Below are 21,519 nucleotides of genomic sequence, written 5' to 3' on the forward strand. Positions count from 1 at the left end.
CATTCCTGAATGATGCCATCCACCATCACAAAAAAATTGAGTTCACATCTAAAGTAAAGTTACTATAAGGGTTCCATAACAATGAGACCACATTAGTCAGAGTCACTCATCAAAGAAACACAATAAAATGGCAAATCTTATAAAAACTAATCAGTTGTGAATTTCATGGTAAGGTTTTAGGAAGGACAAGAAAAAATTCTGAGAGCCAACAAGGATTCCTTGATCCAAAAAGGTTGAGAACCACCTATCTAAAAAGCTATATAGATTAAAAAAGTAGGACATCCTTTCTTGATTTTTGAGGCATATTAAAACAATACAAAGAAAGTGTATTTTATGACCTGCGTTCTTAAACAATAGAGGAAGATGATTAGCTTATCTTTGTTTTCAGAAAGACTAAGTATTATATATTTATGAAGCATGAATTACTCTCTTACACCTTCTGCATAGGCACAATCATATCAGGAGACACCAAAAAGGAGGGTGGGGACATAACAGGGGAGGAAGAAAGAAGTTCAAGTGCTGAAAACTGGGCATGTATTGACAAGAGAGAGGGGGAAATCTGGGAGCTGTGGTCCTCCTCCCTTCCACTCTCATCCATCAGAGGAAATGAATACACAGTGGTCATTCATACAACTCAGAGAAGAGAAGGCTTAGTGGGGTTTAGAGCCCTGGAGACAGAATTTCTGGTAAAATAGTTGTAGAGAATACTGTTGCAGAGAGCTCAACAGAAGACCCTGAGACAGGTTTGGGTATGACCGGAATGGGATGACTCAGACAATTCACAGAGGATCTTAAGTTCTAACATTGAGAGAACTCTATTTATAGGTGTCTGCAAAGTGTAATTCATTTACACAGAAAATCCTTATAAAATCAAGTCTAGAAGTATCGTTATTCTTATTTTATAGAGAGGAAGTCAGCAGAGGCAAGCTCAGCAATCTTCTCAAAGCCAGTGGGCTACTGTCAGAAACAATGTTTTTAATCAGTAACAATAAAAATGTGAGTTCTGGTGCTTGTTCACAAGAAATTTCTTAAAGAACTGAGGCCAAAAAAAGAACTTGACATAAGCAGTTACGAAAGGGGAAGTATAGATACACTCCAAGGGAAAACAAAAGCAACACATACAAATTGAAGAGCAAATAACTGCCCAGCAAGGAGCTTGAAGAACTTACTTGTTGCAAGGTTATTAAACTATTTTATTTGAAAGATGGGTAATTTTAACCCACATGAAGTGTTGTTTGAAATAATTATTTTCATTTCAGAGTGACAATGGAGAAGAGGAAAGAAAAAAGCAGGGGAGGGAAGCTGAAAAGAGGACTAACTGCGCGGCAATGAGAAAAGAGAAACACTATTGCCTGTTCCCCAGTTCCAAGGTCATCCTCGTGGCCATGCTATAGTCTGGAAAAAATCCAAGCCCTGAGAAGTGGAAACAGAACAGGTAGGTTGAAACATTAGGAAAGCTTAGCAACTCCTTCATATTTTAACCTTGTCCTTACACTCCAAAAGAGAAAAATATCATAGAGAAAAAGGAACTGAATTATGATTTGATTAAAGAGAATGTAAACAGTAATTTGAAAACAAAGGGCGATTCAATTTGTTGCGTAGTCACACAACATTCCTCTTGGATGTTAAATTCACCGGCAGCAGTTCCACCCCTTTTGAAAGTACAGCCTGGCGTCCGGGCTGTTCCACCTGAGCAGCTGCTGGAGCTACAAAGTCTTTTTTCATCGTCTGCCGCGATGGGAGTGATACAGCTTCCTAACCCATCTAGGATCCTGGGTTTTTCTTTTCATATTATCCTCATTCTGCTTCAACAGACAACTGCAGAAAGAGAACTGAAGTTTGTGGTTGTAGTAAGTAGATTTGTCTTCTTTTTTGTTGTGGGGAATACAGGGAATTTGATATGGCTGTTGAATCAAACAAGCTGTGCGGTTGCTTTGCGTCTTTTTAGACATAGAGGTAACTACTGCTGCTCTTTTGCTTACTGAGTTTAAAGACGTAACTTAAGATAAATATGCTTCTAGTTATAAGAATTTTCATCTCCTAACCACTAGTTATTGTTTCAAGATAACCAAACAACTTAGCTTTGTGGTAGATACATAGTGCACAGGAGTTAAGAGATCGGAGGTCCGGTTTACCTGTTCTTGCTTAATTTTGCTGACACTGTAATACATAGTCTGAGAGTTGGCGATTATGGGCTACCTCCTCTGTGCCTGGAAGCTGAAGCTTATGATGTTACAGAAGTTACCACACACACACACACACAAAAGTATTTTCCATTTCAGAATAACTGAATTGGCACAGCAATATACTGAGAAACAGAAAAGGGCATTTTTATGTAGAGATTTGAGATACATGTTGCGTTAATTGCAGTTAGGTTGAAAGCAGACTGTAATTGTTTTTTTACTGGGCTATTTCTTATTTTAAAGTAACTAGACACTACTTCAGTGTCACTTTCCCCAAGAGCTCAGAGAGATTAATTCAATGAAATAGTTTGGATTGTGAAGGTTGCATCATAGTCCTTTTCATTCTAATTTCTTTTTTTAATAAGAGGTATACTGATAAAGAATAGGTAGTCTAAAGGGATATTTTCAATATAAAGTTGTGGGGATTAGAATTCACATTTATAAATAGGAATTTTAAGATCATCTTCTTCCACCTTTTGCTATCTGAGATATTATGTGCACATACAGATAACAGACAGAAGTACTGGGTCCAAAACATATCACCTAGCTCTAGATAAAGTCTTTCATATCGAGCTGTCTATTGGCTGCACTGTAGATGCACCACTTGGAGAGAGGCCAGAGCGCACAGGAAAAACCAGTTCCTACTCCTGCTGAGGCTTATTGCTCTATCAGACACTACACACAGCAGGCACTCAATGCTAATTCCAGTAACATTCTGTGTATAGCAATAAACTTAAATGTTGTTTCAATGATAAAAATGAGAACTGGACACACAGATTAAACCAGGCAGTCAGCAAGCCTTGGAGAATTAACTCTTTGAAGGGAAGGAGACTTTTATTGAATTGCAGCTGTCTTTGTGTTCTTACAATGGTTTTGCTTAAAGAATTACAGGAAATACTCACCATTATGAAGACAGAGGCTTCCTATCCAAAATCAGCTTGCTTGCCACAGCTATGCAGCCATCTTCCCCACATACCAAAAAAAAAAAAGAAAAAAGATAGTACTTGATTTATTTGTAGGGTAACTTATCACTATTAATATTGAAATAATAGTAAATTTCATTTAAACTGTCTTCATTTGACCCCTGATACTTTTCCTTAGACTGACCAATCTGCCTAAAAAGTTGCAATATGTTTAATCTTATTATAAACATACATCTCTTTTCTTAAGGCATGGTTTCTGTGTGTTCGATTGAATTTTGCCTTCTGAACTCACTAATTGAATTTTCATGGGACAGAATTGCTAGCATAAATAAATAGGGTAGGAATTGGCCTCAATATTTCACTGCTATAATGGGATATAATGAGGGTAGAGCTAGAGTCAAGGTAAGTCTAAAAGGCATCTTTTTGAGATAATTCAATAGGCATTTTCCAGCTGTACTCTGTAAGTTGCTGTTTTCACCTGAGCGTATTACTGCATTGTGAAAATGTGTCATAATGACTATTTAAAACTTTCTTACCAGAATTGCACAATATAAAATACATCTGCAGGGGAGAAAAAAAAAAAAACAGACAAATGTTCCCTTTTGTTCACTTCTAGAATTGTGCTATGCTCTGTGAAGGTATCTTGCTCTCTCCTCATGATTTTCATCTTTGTGCTGATTCTGTGCGCTTTGGTTATTGGCCAAAAGTCCTTTTGGCTGAAACGCTCTAATCCAAGCCAGTTTGTCAAAATACTATTTTAATTTTCTTTCTCACATGTAAACATTAGCCTTCACCATAATTCTTGTGCACTGGATTTAAACTAGACTTAAGAGAAGAAAATAGGAAATACATAGGACCATTGGGTATCCAAGTAGAAATGAAATACTGATTTATTGCCTCTGTATAAAGAAGTTCTGACCTGTAACTTCTGCCTCCACACAGGCACTCATTTCACCTGTCATATACAAAGAGTTGTGGTTTCTGAGGTAGTGTGATTTCATCATGGCTTTCTACTTGTAACTCGGGATAGAAGTGTTGTCTGAGCATGTTATCTATTTGTATAATCAAGCCAAGCCATTTGAAACCTTGACTAAACGTGCTCAGTATTTCTGCACCTACAGTTTCCCTGAACTGGCCGCATGACTGGTTCCATTTCTCTCGTTTCTTCATTCCTATTGCTGGCTTCAAAATATGAAATCGTTTTGTTTGAAGTTGAATCTGTCAATAAAGATGTCTGTAAGAGGCTTGCTACTACTCAGAGACAGATAATTCACTGAGATTCATGTCATTTCTGAATGAAGATACTATATATACTACACACGCCATATTCTCAGTTCACCCTCTCCTCCACACCAATATGATTTTTCACCTGGCAACAATGGAAGCAAATGCTGGCCAAAGTCTGAGTCATGTAGCTGTTTTGATCTGAAGTGATCATCGTCAGAAAGTTAAAAAGAGTGAATGGGAGAACCCAGACACCAAATCAGATTCAAGCTGTATTAGAGTTGAAGGAGAGGGTATTTGGTAACCATCTATTCCTTTTGAGAGCTAAGGTGCAGCGCTTCAGGTAGAAGGGCTGAAATGAATATACCAAACAGGGGTGCTTTGCTCTTTTTTTGTGCATCCTCCTTACTCTCCCTTCCTTCTTGATTTCTTGTGTCTTTTCACCTTTTATGATGCCTCCTTCTTCCTTTTCTCTCATCCTGCCATATTCTATGTCTTCTGAAAGGTCAGGAAGACAATCTGTAGGCCAGGAGTAATAAATGCTGCAGCACACATTTTAAAATCAATTTGAAGGATTAACTCCTTTTTAACAAAATCGAAATGATGACTGTTGAGAAATACACATTGATGAGCAAGGCAAGCTTTCCAGGGATACATTACAGTGTCAGGTGTTCTAATGAAAAAGACAATTTTTCAAATACACATTACATTACATTTTACATTTAAAAAAAGTCTCCTAAAATGTAGCTGACTATGATGGAATGAGTTAGCCTTTTAGGTTAAGTGTTGTTCATAAGGTCATTGTTTCATTTCCAAATGCAACTGAAGCAAGGTCATTTTCAGAAGTAGCAAGCAAGAAGGACTTTTGAGCACAAACAAAAATCAGTTGGCCAAGCAGCTTAGTCCTTCAATTCCTAAAAACAGGGTTCTGCTCTTATAAGTATTTGTTTCTTCCTTGCTACTTCCAAATTAGTGTTAATATTTATATGTCTCGGTGCAACAAAGATGCAGAAATACAAACAAGGAACTGAACTTTTTTCTATTTTGTGCGGACTTAAAGAAGCTGTGCTGCTTTTTAGAAGATAACACTCCAGTGCTTCCATTTCTTAAGGTTACAAAATGAGAAAATATTTTTCTTTACATCTCCTGCTCCCAAGTATATTTGAATATCTTTTGATCTTTATCTCTTTGCCCTCTCACCTCTGTTCAGGCAAAATGCTACTCTGTCCTGGCCTATTGAAAGATTTTAGTGGTTGACTGTTGTGACAGTGAAATATACATGGAGGTTTATGTTGCACATTAAGTATAAAGCATCATAAACCAGTATTAAAAATCAAACAAATTTTCAGTAATTTTTCAGTAATAAAAGGGCACTATTTATTGGCCAAGTATTGATCCATTGCTACATATTGCCTAAAAACATAGTTATGTCAGTCAGTTTGAGAAACTGTCAGTAACTCATAAAATGGTTTGCTGTGAATCTGGATAACTTAACAAGAAAGTATGCAGCTACATTTTAATTGGGAATTTCACCTTCATTCTTTACAGAGGCATCAGCTTGTCCAGAAAAGCTGATGAATCCCACCTGACACCTATTTATGTCATCATGTCAAAACACCAAGGAAATATGCAGTGACACAAAAGTCCTCCTCACTCATTTTTCTTCCATGCAACTGAATCAATCACCAGACAATGTAGCTTTTTACCCATTCTCCTGTTCACTAAAGGTGCACTGAGAAATTATTATAAAGAACCGACAGAGATTCCAGACTGGTATGAATAGACATGTACAGAATTAAAAATTGCATAGAGAAACAAAAATAAAATATTTAAGAAAGATTTTATGGACTATTTTGTTGTACTTGAACTCAGGCAAAAAAGGTGTTTTTTTTCTTGAAACTGTGTGATTTCATGTTGATGAACATGTTAATGATGGTGAAAGAACCTCCTTGATTTCCTGAGAAACACTAATTTCAGGTTGGCCACATCTTCAGTGAAATTTGACTAGCAAAGCAAAAAAATAATAGGCAGTTCTCTACATGGGTCTAATGGTAATATCTACTCTAGCAAACCTTGCTGTTTATTGTAGGAAGTGAACAGAGGGAGAAAACCAATTATATTTGCCTTTAAAGGATAGTGTTTTTCATCTCTGAAGTACCTGCTCTAGCACAGGTTTGTGCACATTAGTACTGAAGGCTGATGAAAAGGGTGTGTGTTGTAATTAAAACATTAAGCCATACGGCTTGTGTTTACTTTGAAAAATATAAACATAAAACACCTCCCAGTGGGAGTGGCAAACTAACTAGTGTGTACAAACCTCTGATGTTTCGGCAAGAATGATGTGGCTTAATCAGGCAATGGAGAGTATTCATCATTATCAAGCTGTATACTGGTGAGGTGTTATGGAATAAGTGTCATTTTAGGAACAAATATACCATACTTCCACATTGTCATTTTACTCTACAAAGTTGGGAATGAGGTTGGTTATGTGAACATTGATACAAGCAAAGGTAACTTTTGCAACAGTTTGGATCAGTATCCTGGAGGATTGTCTGGAGCCCTATGAATTTGTATTCCAGCATTTCCTTTCATGTGAAACTTTTGTGGACTTCATTTTTAATAAGCCCACACATGACATACTTAGGGAGGATAATTCAGAGTTTTTCAGAACTTTATTTACTTGACAGTTGGAAATTTCTTTGTATGCTGGAATAAAAATACAAAAAGGCTCATTTAAAGTTTCTGATGTAAAAATCATATGATTGAATCTCACACTAATAGTCACCATTCTGGCGTGTCCAGGACAGAAAAGCAACCAAACCCTTTGCTCTCACTGAATGTAACAGAAAAAAAAATCATACAGGCTTTCAAAAATATTTTCATACATGTATGGAAAAGTATTAATACATACTAAGTAAGTGTAAATGTTTATACTTTTTCATCTTTATATTTTAGGATGATTGAGAAATCAAACATAAGATCCATGTGTACATGAAATTAGTTTTAAAGATACTGATATAAAAAAAGCAGTCACCAAAAGTTTCAAATGGCTATGCCAAAGTAATTAAATACTCATATGAGCACATCAGTAACTGGTTTAATATTCAGAGGTGCTGGGTGTCCAAAATGCAGTCAGATTTCTTGCGTAAGTGCCTAGCTACGGATGTAATCTCAGTATTAACATCTTGGCTAATTAACTTCATGTTCTAGGACGAAGAATCATCAGGTTCATGCCCACTAAATTCCTATTTAATTATACCTATTCTTGTGTGTAAAGAATGTACTCCAATCCTACTGGACTAGGTTTCTGCAGACTGTCCAATATTTTCATTTGAAAAATAGCACTGGAAGTATAACGTATGCTTGACTTCTAGCGAGGTAAGAAAGGAATGTCAACAGTAATTAACTCAATTTTTTTATCTGTAATATTGTTAGGTTTTTCGACATGGTGACCGAACACCAATTGTAAACTTTCCAACTGATCTACACAAAGAAAGTGAATGGCCCCAGGGATTTGGACAACTTACTAAGGTATGTTGACTTTGTTAGAAGCACTATGTATGCTACTAAAATAGGAAGTGGACAGATTTTTTTATGTTTGTCTCAGAAACACTAGCAAATCCCAAATACTGATAGTTGGTATTAGCAATACCCCATAATTCATAAACATTTTTGCAACACTATTCATCCAACTACTGTTAAATTTAAATCTTGTTCATCATAGCTTTACAACTACCTTCCTAAAAGCAACAGCTACCTCATAGTGTGTCTGCATTCAAATAAATGGCAAGTTTAAACAATGTCTATACTCTTAACATTGATGACGTTCTAATGACCAATAAGCACTGGGACCTGTAACAAGGTAAAAGAATGATATCTGCCCATCAGCTCAAGGGATGAGTCCACATCGCATCATTTGGCTGGCAGACACCTACTCACAAAACAAGGGAAGTCTTGCAGGAGAAGACTTTCTCTGGGGACAATGTGTCTTCTAATAAGGCTGCTTTCAGCACAGAGTTTCACTAGGGTGCACTGAACCTACTTTCAACTTCAACATCAAGCCTTAGCTCTTTAACTGTATTTGACATATGAAATTCTGGAGCAAAGACAGGCCAATGCATTTCCTAATAATACTTCATCATGATGTAGAAGTATGAATCAGAGACAATTCAGCATTTAGTGTTTGAAGTGAGGCTGAAAGATCTGTAAAATCCAGTCACACAGACAACACATTACTATCCACAGATACATAGCTTATGTTGTAAGAAGAAAATAATTTCTGCTTTGGCACAGATTTTTTTGAGAGCTTTTTGCTATTTTATTATCTTCTTAGCAACAGTAGTAAGAATGTACTTCTCTAAGAGCTAAAAGTTAAAAAGTTCAGCTCACAGCTTTGGAAATGAATAACAGAAAAGACAGTGTGCAGTCTAAGACAACTGCAGGTGCACCCAGGCAAAGATGGAAGAATATTACTTAAGGCATAAAATGCAAGCCACAAATTTATCAGGTTGTTCAAATAGCAGAGCAATGACAATAATAAATACTGGGTTATCAATCATCCTTTCTCAGCTGTCACACTAACTGACATACTCTTTACAATATTGATCATGAATAACTCCAGGAGCATCTGCAGAGCTACAATGCTGTGGAAACAGTATTTGTGTAGAATCAGGTGCATTGCCTTTCCTGTAGCAGATGTTGGAGTCTTAGCATTTCAGAACGTGTCATTTTTTCATAGATATAACTGAGTATTTCTATTAAAAATTCTAGATCACCTATAATATATACAGTACATTATACAAATGGTTAATGATCACTTAAAAACTGATTGCTGAAGACAGAAAAAAATAGAAAGGAAACTTCTACATTAAGATTCTCCAGTCACCTTAATCTAATAGTCATCTGCATGCTTGCCTCACAGACTGGAATGCAGCAGCTATTCGAACTTGGACAGTACATGAGGGAAAGATATTTGAACTTTTTGAACAGCACATACAACCGGCGAGAGGTATGTAGCAGAACTGCCTGGAGGACATTTCTCTGGCATAGCAGAACTATGGACTTGTGCTAGGTAAAAGCACATCATCATATTAATTTCATTAATGGAAAAATTAAGGTAATAGAAGAACATTTTTGAAAGTCAGGCTTTTACGTCAAGGTAAAAACGTAGACTAAAGTCTAACTCTCAGCTCCTACATTTGGATCTTCCACTGCCCAGTTTTCCAGGAGTGAACAGCTCCAAACCACTGAATGAGTTGGGAATTTATACATAGTGACTCAATATTGTTCTACCCTGTTGAAAGGTGAAAAGGTATCCTGCCATGTGATGGGCCATGCTCACATACTTTATCTTGTAAAGGAGAGGTCTAACCATTGTTTGGATGTCCTTGTCATATAGTACAGATCCATTGTGGGGAAGATATCTCTACCATTTTGGTCAATACATTGGGGATACATTGATGGGAAGGCATAAAAGACTATAGCTTTTCCATGGTTCCAAGAGAGGTTTACAGTTTTAAGTGCTGAGGTATAGCAAATGAATCATATCAGTGTTCGTCTGAGATTCAGAAGATGGAGAGCTTCTTTCTTTTAAATAATTCTTTCTTATTCTTTTTAGTTCAGTCTGAAGGTTAGATTCCAAACTGAGAGATGCTTTGGCAATTCCGTTTATGCAAATGAAGTAGGGCCCTAGAAAGCTGAGTTATGGTTTCACCGTTTTGACTTTATGCAAAAACATAAAACTGAAAACAAGAAGCCAGGATTGATGTGTTGGGTAAAATTTCCTTATTATTTTTATTGTTTCCATTTTATTTTTAACTCTTTGTCATTATATCTTCAGTTTTATATCCAAAGTACAGATTATGATCGCACCATTATGAGTGCCCAGTCATACCTTTCTGGCCTCTTTCCACCAACTAGCAGCCAAATTTGGAACCCTGACCTTCTCTGGCAGCCCATCCCAGTTCACGTTTTGCAAAAATCAACAGACCAAGTGAGTACTAGCTGGACAATTCCTGTAATGCCTTAAACTCTCTCAGAAGCAAAGAAAATTAAAAAGGGGAAAAAAGCTAAAAAATATTTTCTATCCTCTTTGAGTTCAACCTAATAGAAAACATCTACTGCGGCTACTGGCTGACAAATGTGTCATAGGTCAACCGTAATAGCTGCATGAAAATCCTCCTTCTATAGTTGCAGAATACCTGAATTGTGATCCACACTACCATTTTCTTCAAGGTACAGCTCTAACATTTCTCTTGGCAAGGACACTTTTGGACAGTATTGTAGGGAAGCTGCCTGAAACCTTTAGAGAGAACAAGTGCTTTTCTAAGCACCAACCAGCTAACCTGAACACCTCTCCTTAGCAAGTTTGTTCCATAGTTTATTCAAGGAATGGAATTTTCACCAGCCACTGTAATGACATCTCAATTATTACTTTCCTATTCTGGTAGCACTTAGGCACCCTAATTAGAGACAAGGGCCCTTTTATGCTTAGTGCTATACAAATGTTTAATGAAACCCTAGCACTTGCCTTGCGGTTCATAATAAGAGCAGACCTACCTGAATGTTAGGTCTTGTAGAAGCTTTACTATAGGTAGCTCTCCCTGACTGACTCAGGTTTAGGTATTAATTTCACTGGCTCCTGTAACAAGGACTGTGTAAGGAACATTGTGTTGAACAAGGACAAAAAGTTATACAGTGAAATGACAGAAAAGCTAATTTTCTTCTGCCTTTGAGGACAGATGTTGACTTTAAGGAAATATATACAAAAACTTTATTAAATAAATGCCTGTCCTGTCACCAACATCAGAGGATGGACCATGTCATTAGTGGCTGGCCACACCTGCCTCCCATTGGCATTCCTCCATTCTTGGAGGCCATGCTTGAAAGCAGGTAGAGAGAAAGAGTTTCCACAAACTAGATTACGCATAATGTGATTCAGCTTGAAACCTGACTCTGTCCCTAAACAAAAGAATGTCACTGTTATTTAAATGTGGAACACTAGGGGAAGTTCTTTCACCAGAAGACATGAAAAAGCACCAAAGGGTCAGAGCTTTGGCCAAATAATATCTCAAAGCCCTTAGGGGAATCACAGTGCAATGCAATGGCCTGTTTGGAGAAGGCAAGCTCATTTGCAGGAATCTCTAGTACAACATCACTTCTGCAGCTGCTTCAGGAGTGGGTATTGACGATTGACTGAAATACAACTCAGCAACAACTCAAAATTCCTCTTAAATATGCAACCCACCTGGAAAAAAAATTGCTCCTTTGTTCAACTAAGCAGATGTTTGAGGGTATTTTCAAGCCATAAGCAACACAAAGTGGGAAATTGAGGTCAAGTACAGTCTTGTAAAAAAAACTAATCAGAGTTTATTTTTCAGCCACTGAGATCTATCAAGACCTGACAGACAACAGTACTGAGTACTGCTTAATGAGGCCAAAGGGAGTGGCTTGATTAATAACACCTAGAGGACGATAATTAAGCCATAGAGCAAGAGAAACATTTGTTACTGAGTAATTAAACAACATTCCCCAGTTTCATATTGCAGCTTCGAGCCTTCACCCTCCAGTGTGCTGCTGCTACAGAAAAAATGCACGCTTGGAAATGTGTCCAAGTGAAAGTGTACTAGTGTCAGTTGGTGGCTGCTGCAAGCTTCGTGTTGATAAATCAAAGAGAAAAGAGAAGCACTGGAAGTGCAGTCTGCAAATGTTCACCACAAGACAGAGTAGGCCTTTCTGCACATACATAAGCCATAGATATTAAAGTTAATTTCTCCTTGAGATGATTTGTATCGTTATAGGATAACATTAGTACTGGGTCAAAAATGCTCTAGTGATAGGACATAAAGCGCTGAACCAGCACAAGCTTATTTTGCTCATCATAACTTTTTACTGACACTTTATGCTGGTTCAGGTATCATCCGTCCTTCTGCAATTGGAATAAAGCATACTTGCCAGAGCACAGTTTGATGGATGCATATGTATTTACACATGGTTCAGATCAAATATGTATCAGGTGACCTCATAATGCATACACTTGGAGTTATTAAAAGTGAAACATACCCCTAAACAAGAACAGAGCCACTAGGCTCATAGATTTTTGATATTTCAGGAGCACAATTTATTTGTCACTTTTGTTTTGAGTTCTGTCTGTTAAGTTGTACTTAAAAAGCTTACCGTAATACACTGCTTACCTCCAAAGTGATGAGAGCAGGATGTGTAGATGCAGAAGCAATTCAGATTCCAGTACCAGCTGGAGTCAAGCTGCTCTGGGGGAATTCTGGAATTAAGAGGGAAATAGTAGCTTTTTAAAATTCCTGATCATGGACCCTGATGTAGCTGTAGCACAGCCATGAATCTGTCTAACAAATATTACATCAGCAATCTCAGCAACAGAAAAACTAGAGGTGTGTTGTTTAACTCTAGAACCATTCTAAGTTTTATTTCTCTTGTTTCAGCAGCTGCATTTTCCTCTGACTGGCTGTCCACGTTTTGATGAACTTCAGAATGAAACACAAACATCTAGTGAATTTCAAAATAGAATACAACCATACATGGTAAGAAAAAATAAAGAGGGAAACAAAATATAAGAAGAAGGAAAGTAACTAAGATGTAGAACCTATGGAATTGCATTTTTTCCTTTTGCTAAAATGGAAAAATAAATAAATGCAAAAAAAAACCCTGAAACCCAAATCCTGAGGACTCTCTTAAAATCAGAAATTTAGGCCAATACGATCAAAAAGTATGTCTGTTCTGCTTATGAATTTCTCATACTTTTCTATATTAACCTTTCAAAATGTGAATTTAACATTAATCTTCTGATACTATTTAGAGCTGCATATAGCTAAAGTTCCATGATCTGAGAAGAAATTTCTGGATACAACAATTTCCAGTTTTACAGAGTAGCACAAAACCAATTCTAAAAAATCTGATAAATCTGAAACTTGGGAAGGTTTATGCCTTCCTGCTGTGACTTTCTGAAGTTGACACTACAACAGAGAACTAAAGCAAGTCGAACCAGGCAAACACTCTGACTGAAAATTCCTCTGAGACGCATTTTGGATCCATCACAAGACATGCTTCTCTTTTGGCCCTGACATAAATCTTCACAGTCAGAGATTCAAAATTTCCCATTCCAGTGCTGCAGCGGGATGTAGGTACATGGATGGTATACCTGCCTCAAGCAACCGTGTTCTTGTGGATAATAATTGCTCTGGATAGTGGTTACTGCTGCTCTCTTTTTTTGCCTAGCATGCGCTTTGCAATAGCACTACTGCACAAATAAAGCAGGGGTCTTGTGTTCCTTTGTACCCTGAACGCACCTGTACACATTCTCTCAAAGTCACTTCAGGCTTACTGCTTGGGCTAAACCCAACATTTTTCTTTTTTTGTCTATTCCTAACTTTCTGCTAGCTCAGCTACTCTGGTCAGCCCCGCTCATCTGCAGTGGGAGGTGAATTATGACTTCATAGCTATCCTCTCTCTCAGCTACTAGTATGAAATAGGTAACATAGGACTAAGGGATATTAAGGAGTCCCCTTATTCTTCTGCGGTAGCACATAGCAAGAATCCCCCATGAGAATCATTGTGGAACTATTACTTAGATATTCAGCTCCCCTTCAATGGCAGAAGGAAAATCTATTTTCCTTTTCAATTTCTTTTTGCCTCATCCTGAATATTTGCCTCAGCTCTCTTTAATTTTCTACTTTTTCCTCATCTTTGTTCACATGTTCCTTTTCCCTTAGTGCCTTCCTCTTCCTTATATCTGAAGGCTTGAGGTGACTGAGGTAGCCTTCTGGAGCAGTCAGAAGAGCAAGTGAAGAGTGCAGCAGAGAGAGCACCAGACTGATCCATAGCAGGGCTGAGAAAAAGCAGTGTCTGAAACAGAGATCAGTACTTTGAAATGGTTACAAAATGAAATCTGCAACCAAAATCTTCCACTACAAGGGTTTCACCTGTGTAAAATTAAACACTACTGTGTTGCCAGGTTGGGTGCTAATGAATCTGTATGCATATATGTTCCATATGTATTGAATATTTGTGGTATACTCTTCAATTTTTTCCCCCAGGATTTTTTACAAACTATGGCAGTTAACACAGGACTTGAATTAAATCATCTTAAAATACTGGACAATTTCCAACTCTGGAATACATATGATACTCTACACTGTGAGGTAATAATAAGGCAATAGAGGTTGGGAAAGAATATAACTCCTAAGTTGGGTTTCAATTAAACCATAGCAATGTGGTTTCATAGGAATGAGTTGCCTTCTCTCCTGGATTTGCCTTTTTTTTTAATTATTATTATTTGAATCTAAGTTCTGGAACAGGCTGCCCAGGGAGGTTGTGGAGTCCCCTTCTCTGGAGATTTTCAAGACCTGCCTGGATGCAGTCCTGAGTAATGTGCTCTAGGCAATCCTGCTTTAGCAGGGGAGTTGGACTAGATGATCTCTAGAGGTCCCTTCCAACTCTGAAAATTCTGTGATTCTACTTTAATGCATTGGTAAAAGATAACCCAAAAACATGGTTTTCAACTTGGGAAACTGTTGTTTCCATTTGAAGGTTTATTCTGAAGCACAGCTACTGAAATCTATTCCTTTTATTCCCTCATTTTCCTTCCCAATATGCTGCTATAGAATCATTTGAGCATGCTGCCTAGGACATATTTATGATTTTTAACAGGAAAATTAAATTATTTGCTTTAACCTATCAACAGGTAAACATCAAAATACTTAGATGTTGAAAATGAGAGGTAAGATTACAATCTATCAGTTAGAAAATTAGAAGATGATGATTTCTATCCATGAATATAATCAGGCCAGCCCAAGCATGGGATGATTCCATTTGGCCCCAGTCATTGTCAGCAGCACATGAAGGCTGTTGAATATATCCTCCACACACTGAAGCAACCTAGACACTATAAGACACTTGGTCTTAGCATGACTGGAGAGTGACACTTGTCTGTAAATGGCCAGTGATGGAACTGGTATCTGGACAACTGTATGGAAAAAGCAGGAGAAGTTGGAGCTAGGTCCCTGAAGACCCTGAAGGGAAGAGGATAAGACATGTCTGCAATCTTTCACACTAGAAAAACCAAAACCATATACCTCTATAGCAAGAACACATTATACCTACAAGGGATTCCCTTCACACAGGTGTTTCCCCTCTTCCCATTCATCCACTTCAGGTTGATCCCCACTCCCACAAAGGGTATTTCAGGGCATGCTGATGAGTGAAACCACACCGGGCAAAGAATTGCAGGGCAGCCTCAGAGAGTCTGAATGTAGTAGTGTGAGGCTGGGCAACAGTATGATGGAAACCAACAGAAGAAAACCCCATTATTTTCTTTTCCTTTGTCACTAGGATATTCACAATTATACTCTCCCTGTATGGGCCACCAAAGATGTAATCAACAAGATGGAAAAACTGGCAGAATTGTCCTTATTGTCACTATTTGGGCTTTATAAAACGGAAGAGAAATCACGACTACAAGGAGGTAAATAAACAAATGCAAAGATCTCAGAAAGTAGGAGACGATGCTTATGATAACATACAACACCTTATGCAAAAATATTGATACAGAACCTTGATTTGTAACTATGGATATGAGATGCCATATTAAGCGTGAAAATATGTGCTGAATGCTGGCATTTGCATGGATGAGATATTGAAACAAGGTCTAAACATGAATGTCTTTAGGATTTTAAGAAAGATTATGGAAATCCAAGGGAAAAAATCAAGCCTTCATGGGCATGATCATTACTTGCCTGACATTAGGTTAGATTAAGTTTAAGTTCTGTTTCTCCAATATTTATTCTAATTGTTTCCTGATCTTTGTTTTTCCCTTTGATATACTGGTTATATGCTGTGCCAAAACCTTGGCAACACATTGGTAGATTTCTTAAAGACTGATATAAAGCTGCTCCGAAACAGTCTGATCAGAATAGAAGATGACAGATTCAAGTTATGCCTATACTGCAAGAAAAGGGACTACTGCCTAGCTCAAAAATTGAGGCTCACAGGCTATGCACGTATGACACTATTTCAGGACACAACCCAGGCATTTAACATGTGATCCCCAGGTGTCCATGAGCAGGAAACCCAAACAAGTGAGCTTGAATATCTGCAGGTTGGACTGTTCAGGGCTAGGCTTTCTAATGCACCTACCCTGCAGTCTAGACCTAGGTAAAGAATTATTAACAGCCTCATTGTCTAGGCACATACATCACTGGATCAAGCCACATAGTAATTACAGTCTCAGACCTGCAGTGAAGTCCACTAGTTGGTAGTTGGCCATATCATGCAGTCAGGACTTTTTTTCTAGTGTTCATGGGCATACCAGTTAGGTCCTCTTTCCCTAGAATAGTATAAATTGTGCTACAGAGAATCTCTGCTGCCCTTAACCCATTGGCTTTAGAGTATCTCTGGTCCAGAGAAGGAGTACAAAAGAGCTTTGGAAAAATGCAGAATTGATACTGTGTGACTTATTGGAAGTAAACAGTTAAAAATATTTCTTCTACGTCTAGAGCACAGCTGTCATTATTGCAATACTGCAAACAGACAACAGACGAAGGAGAGGAGGTCTTGGCATAACAAAACTGGAAGTGTCATTAGTCCCAGTTCTAAGGATAGTTCTAGATGATTTCCTGTAAATCGTGCCACTTCACTTGACCTGGATGATGAATGATATACTTCCCCTCTGTAATAACTTCTCTTTAGTTATGAACTTGCAGTAAGCTAAAAAAATGAGTATGAGGCCTGAGTCTTCTATTTGATGCTCAAAATCTTTTGCCCTCTTGGTTTCTATGCAAATGTTATATCTTCATTTTCCTCTTCCTTGTTCCCATCTGTTTAAGGTGTCCTTGTGGATATTATTTTAAATAGTATGAAACAAGCTGCCAATTCTTCAAAACAAAGAAAAATGGAGGTCTACTCTGCAGTGAGTATTTTCACCTTTCATAAATCTTACTATGATTTACTAGTAAAAGATCCTTAAAGAGAATAATCACAGTTTCCCTGTAAGTTAAATGAAAGAATAATATAACACAGTTCAATTCAGCTAACAAGCTGAACACCAGTCTGTACAAAAACACAGCAGGAGCATGGATCTCACCTCAGTTTCAGTAAAAACTGTACTTGGTAAAGAAAACTATGTATTTTGTCATCCATTTTTTCAGCAACTTAATGGTGCAGTTTCTATAAGTTGCATCTTTCCTTAAGTGCTCCCAACCCAGAGATGCTGGCATGTAGCAGAACTTCAGCTGCACCTCCAAACCCTTCCTCTCCTTAGAAAGGGGTGATACAGCTGTGGATTCTTTTTTTTTCATATATATTTTATTTTAGAGGATGAAGAGAGCCATTTGGGTCAGGCCAAGATCCACTTAGCTCATTCATTATCCTGCTTCTAACAATGGCCAACAGCAGGGAAGAATGTGAGAATAATGCCAGCACAGAGTGATGCTTCCCCTGATACAACCTTCCAGCAATCTGTGGCTTAGGGACTTCCTGAGATAGAATCTGCATCTATGTGTTTAATAGCTCTTGACAGACTTTCTTCCATCAATTTATCTAAGCACTTTTTTAATGCGTTTATACTTTGGCCTCTGCAACATCCTGTGGCAATGACTTGTGTGTTAAAATAAAAAAAGTACTTCCTTATTTTTTTTTTAAACTTTATAGTGATTTAGCTCCTTTCTATCATTTCTATTGTGAGAAATAGGGAATAGTCATTCTTTATTCACTTTTCCTGGGTCACTCATGGATTTACTATTTTCTGTCACATCTCTTTTATCTTTCCTTTTCTAAGACAGAGCCCTACCCTTTTTAATCTTTCCTCATATAGCAACCGCTCAATACATTAAATCTTTCTTGCTGCGTTTTCCATGTGTTTTCTAGCCCTACTGTATTCTTTTTGAAAAGGAAGAAGTGCATCCAGCATTTTCACTGCTGCTTTAATGCCTTGAGGCCAAGTATACTCTTATTTTTGAAAGTCATCAGTCTAAAAAGTTCCAGATCCTGAATAATAATTAAAGCATAGCTGTTAGACTATAATATAAATAAGCCTATCAAATATGTGTATAGAGATGCTTGCAAAATTTAGGCATCAAGATGTCTGGACTTCCTTCCTTCAACCCTTCCTCCTGCGATACCCTACAAGAGAAGGGATAATGGGGAGAGGAAGGGACTGCAGGTGGGTGGGTAACTGATTCCATCAAAATAGAAGCCAAATTGATATTTTGTTGTCTAAGTCCAAACAGAAGGACCAGGAATTTAAAAACTTCTGGAGTGTGTGTAGAGGTGACGAGAAAAGTCTTTGTATGACACTATTTGTCGGGTATCTATCTATCTAAAAAAAAGTACTTGTATCTCAAAATGCCACAGGATATATTACCCTATACTGCTTCAATCTGGCTTTGGAACCGAAAATATTCCTGAAGGAAAGAGTAGCAAAATGCACTGAAAAACTAGATTTATTTCTCAGACCACATCTTGATTTCCCCCAGTATCTTTGTCTCCAAAATACTGCCAGATGGTGTAGGACACATACTGCAGTAACTCTTTGGAAATGCCCCCTGCTGTCTTTCGTAATCTGTGAATACGTTTTCCCCCGTAGTTGATGTACAGAATATATTTTTACTGTCAAATTTACACAGGTTTTGTTTTATTATGATTTCCACTTCCTCTCTACTCTTGTCTCATTACTCTGGATAAATGGTAGTTGACTTAACTGACTTTCAAAGATGGATTCTTTTTTCCCCCCCAATAGCATGACACCACAGTTGGGGCCCTTCAGATTGCTCTCAACATTTTCAATGGAAAACTGCCACCATATGCTGCTTGCCAGTTTTTTGAACTCTACCAAGAAAGCAGTGGGCAAGTATCTACTTATCTAAACAAGAACAAGGAGAGTTTGGAATTTGGTTCCTTCTTCCCCAAAATCATTTTCCTCTCAAATATTGTGAGGAGATACAGATTCATTTTAAACTGATGCTTCACTGAGCAGTCCACAGGTGCAAAGTTATATTAAAACTAGGAAAAACTACATTTGCTGGATGTGCATGTATCTGTGTGCTTTGAAAAGCAGGAAGAAGAGGAAAACAGACCTTACTGGCTGGAAGTAAATGGTAAAATGAATTTTCCTGCTTCTTCAAATGATTGATAGCAACAACATTTCCAAGACATGTCATAAATCCCAAGGTAAACCAGTTGGCTTAGAAGAGCCTGGTGCTGTTGCCATTCAAGGAGCCTTCAGAAGGACCTTTTGAGCTGACTGGTGATCTGTGCAGTAATGTAACCAGCTTTGGCAAAGTGGGCTTTGCAGATGTCTTTCACAAAGCCTCCATTCTTGAAGAACAGGTTCTAGAGTAGGATGTTAGAGCCTATTACCAACATTCTGTCTCTAAATAGGAAACCTTGTGTTTAAAAATCTGTTTTAAAAAAATCTTTTCAATGTTGTTAATTAGGCGATACAGCATTGAAATGCATTATCGGAACGATTCTTCAAAGGATCCTTACCTACTCACTCTGCCAGGATGCACCTCTTCTTGTCCACTTGAGAAGTTTGCTGAACTAGTTTCTCCTGTGATTGCAGAAAACTGGTCAAAAGAATGTGGGAAGAAAGACAAAATGAAAGGTAGTGTAACATCTCTGTATTTTCTACATAAGACATAGAGGCAGAAATTCTATCAATGGCTCCAAACTTTGTACCTTTCACCCAATAGGTAGATGTCCTTTCGGTAAGTGTGGACCAGCTTTACTATGGACAGGGAAAGCCACCAGAAATTAAATTTCTCTGAAAATGTGAAGAGTAGACTTGCCCACCGGTGTGAAGGCAGTGCTATTATTATCATACTCACATAAGGGCCTACCTAAAGGCCATGGCCAAAACTAGAGCTCCTCTTGCTGAAAATGTGTAACAGAAATATGGGTGTGGGTGCTACACAAGGAGTCCTGTGTATGCTGGATGCATCAGTCCTTCTGTAGACGCAAAGCAAAAGTGGCTTGCACATGCACAGTGAGATTGATGCATCTGCACGGTAAGATTGATGCACCTGTATTTCTGGCATGTGTACTATGTATTGAGGATACCTTAACCTCCACTGTACACACAGAGAGCAGCTGATCCACTCAGATACAGCAGCTGTTTGCCTCGGACTACCAACAGCTGACAGCTGATAACCTCTTCCTGCCTGAATATTATTTCCAGGAGGAAAGTCAAGGGCAAGGCAACACATGCTACTTTCCAATAGTCCTGGTATTTTCCCCCTTCCTGCATATATTCAGTGTTTTGCTGATTCTTGATGAAACTCCTTGTTTGTGTTAAGTGCACACAGTCCCTCTTGCCCTGTGAAAACCTAGGAGTAAGATTTACCCATGCACAGGAAGCTATCTGTGCATTTCCAGGATCAAAGTATATTTTTTATACTTGCATATGTCAGTAAATGCAGGCCATGTGATCTTGCCAGAAATATGAACAAAATGTAACTATATTTCCATTGTACATGTTTGTAATTAGACTGTTATCTCTGTATCCAAAAATATATATCTGTATGCCTTTCATTAACTCCCTTTTCCTTTATTGTTTTTCTTTCACAGATATTTTTATCGGATTTGACGTTGCTGTTGGCTTGTTGTTCATTTTTGACCTTGTATTGCTCTACCTCCTTTATCATTATGGACGCTGCAGGCGCAGAAACAATTACCAAGACATTTAAAAGGGAGGTAAAGAAATGAAAGAGAGAGCAGCTAGACATCAAGCAATCTTTAAGTTGCTTATATCCATCAGTTTGCTCTGGCCAAATTAATTTCCAAAGCATATTCAATAAACTTGAAGGGCTGAGGTATCTGCAGCCTAGCTCCTAAAAGACTAAACATCTGCGGTGAGAAATACTGTAGAAATACATTATTGTTAAGAATTTACTTTTGTAGGAAGATGGAATTACTTCATTTTCTATCTTTAGGTTTTCCACTACTATTAATATTTCTTAAGTCAACCAGTAGGATGAAGGGATGCTAATGCCTATGTTTTTTTTTCTATTGCCTATTACTATTTAGCCCTCTACTTCTCTCTTACCTGCTCAATGACTCTTTCTTGAGAATCACAGTCTGTAATATTTTCCTTACTTCTTATAAATGGCTATTTTGTTGATGCACACAAAAACTGTTTTCAGTGAGCAGGAGCTGCAATTACT

The 21,519-nt window shown here is 37.8% G+C and overlaps 1 protein-coding gene across 1 annotated transcript; it reads left to right on the forward strand.

The window, feature by feature from the left end:
• Positions 1-1,736: 1,736 nt before the first annotated feature.
• ACP3 (acid phosphatase 3) lies at positions 1,737-21,042 on the forward strand (the record flags this gene model as incomplete). The annotated part of the gene is made up of 11 exons (XM_082479387.1): positions 1,737-1,850; positions 7,766-7,861; positions 9,252-9,338; positions 10,170-10,322; positions 12,787-12,885; positions 14,398-14,502; positions 15,692-15,824; positions 17,185-17,267; positions 19,095-19,201; positions 19,792-19,961; positions 20,924-21,042. The coding sequence occupies 11 exons, from the start codon at positions 1,737-1,739 to the stop codon at positions 21,040-21,042; spliced, it is 1,266 nt and encodes a 421-aa protein (XP_082335513.1).
• Between the last annotated feature and the right edge of the window lie 477 nt (positions 21,043-21,519).

The sequence above is a fragment of the Vanellus vanellus genome (assembly GCF_965231255.1).
Source record: "Vanellus vanellus genome assembly, chromosome: 2".
NCBI classification, from domain to species: Eukaryota; Metazoa; Chordata; class Aves; order Charadriiformes; family Charadriidae; genus Vanellus; species Vanellus vanellus.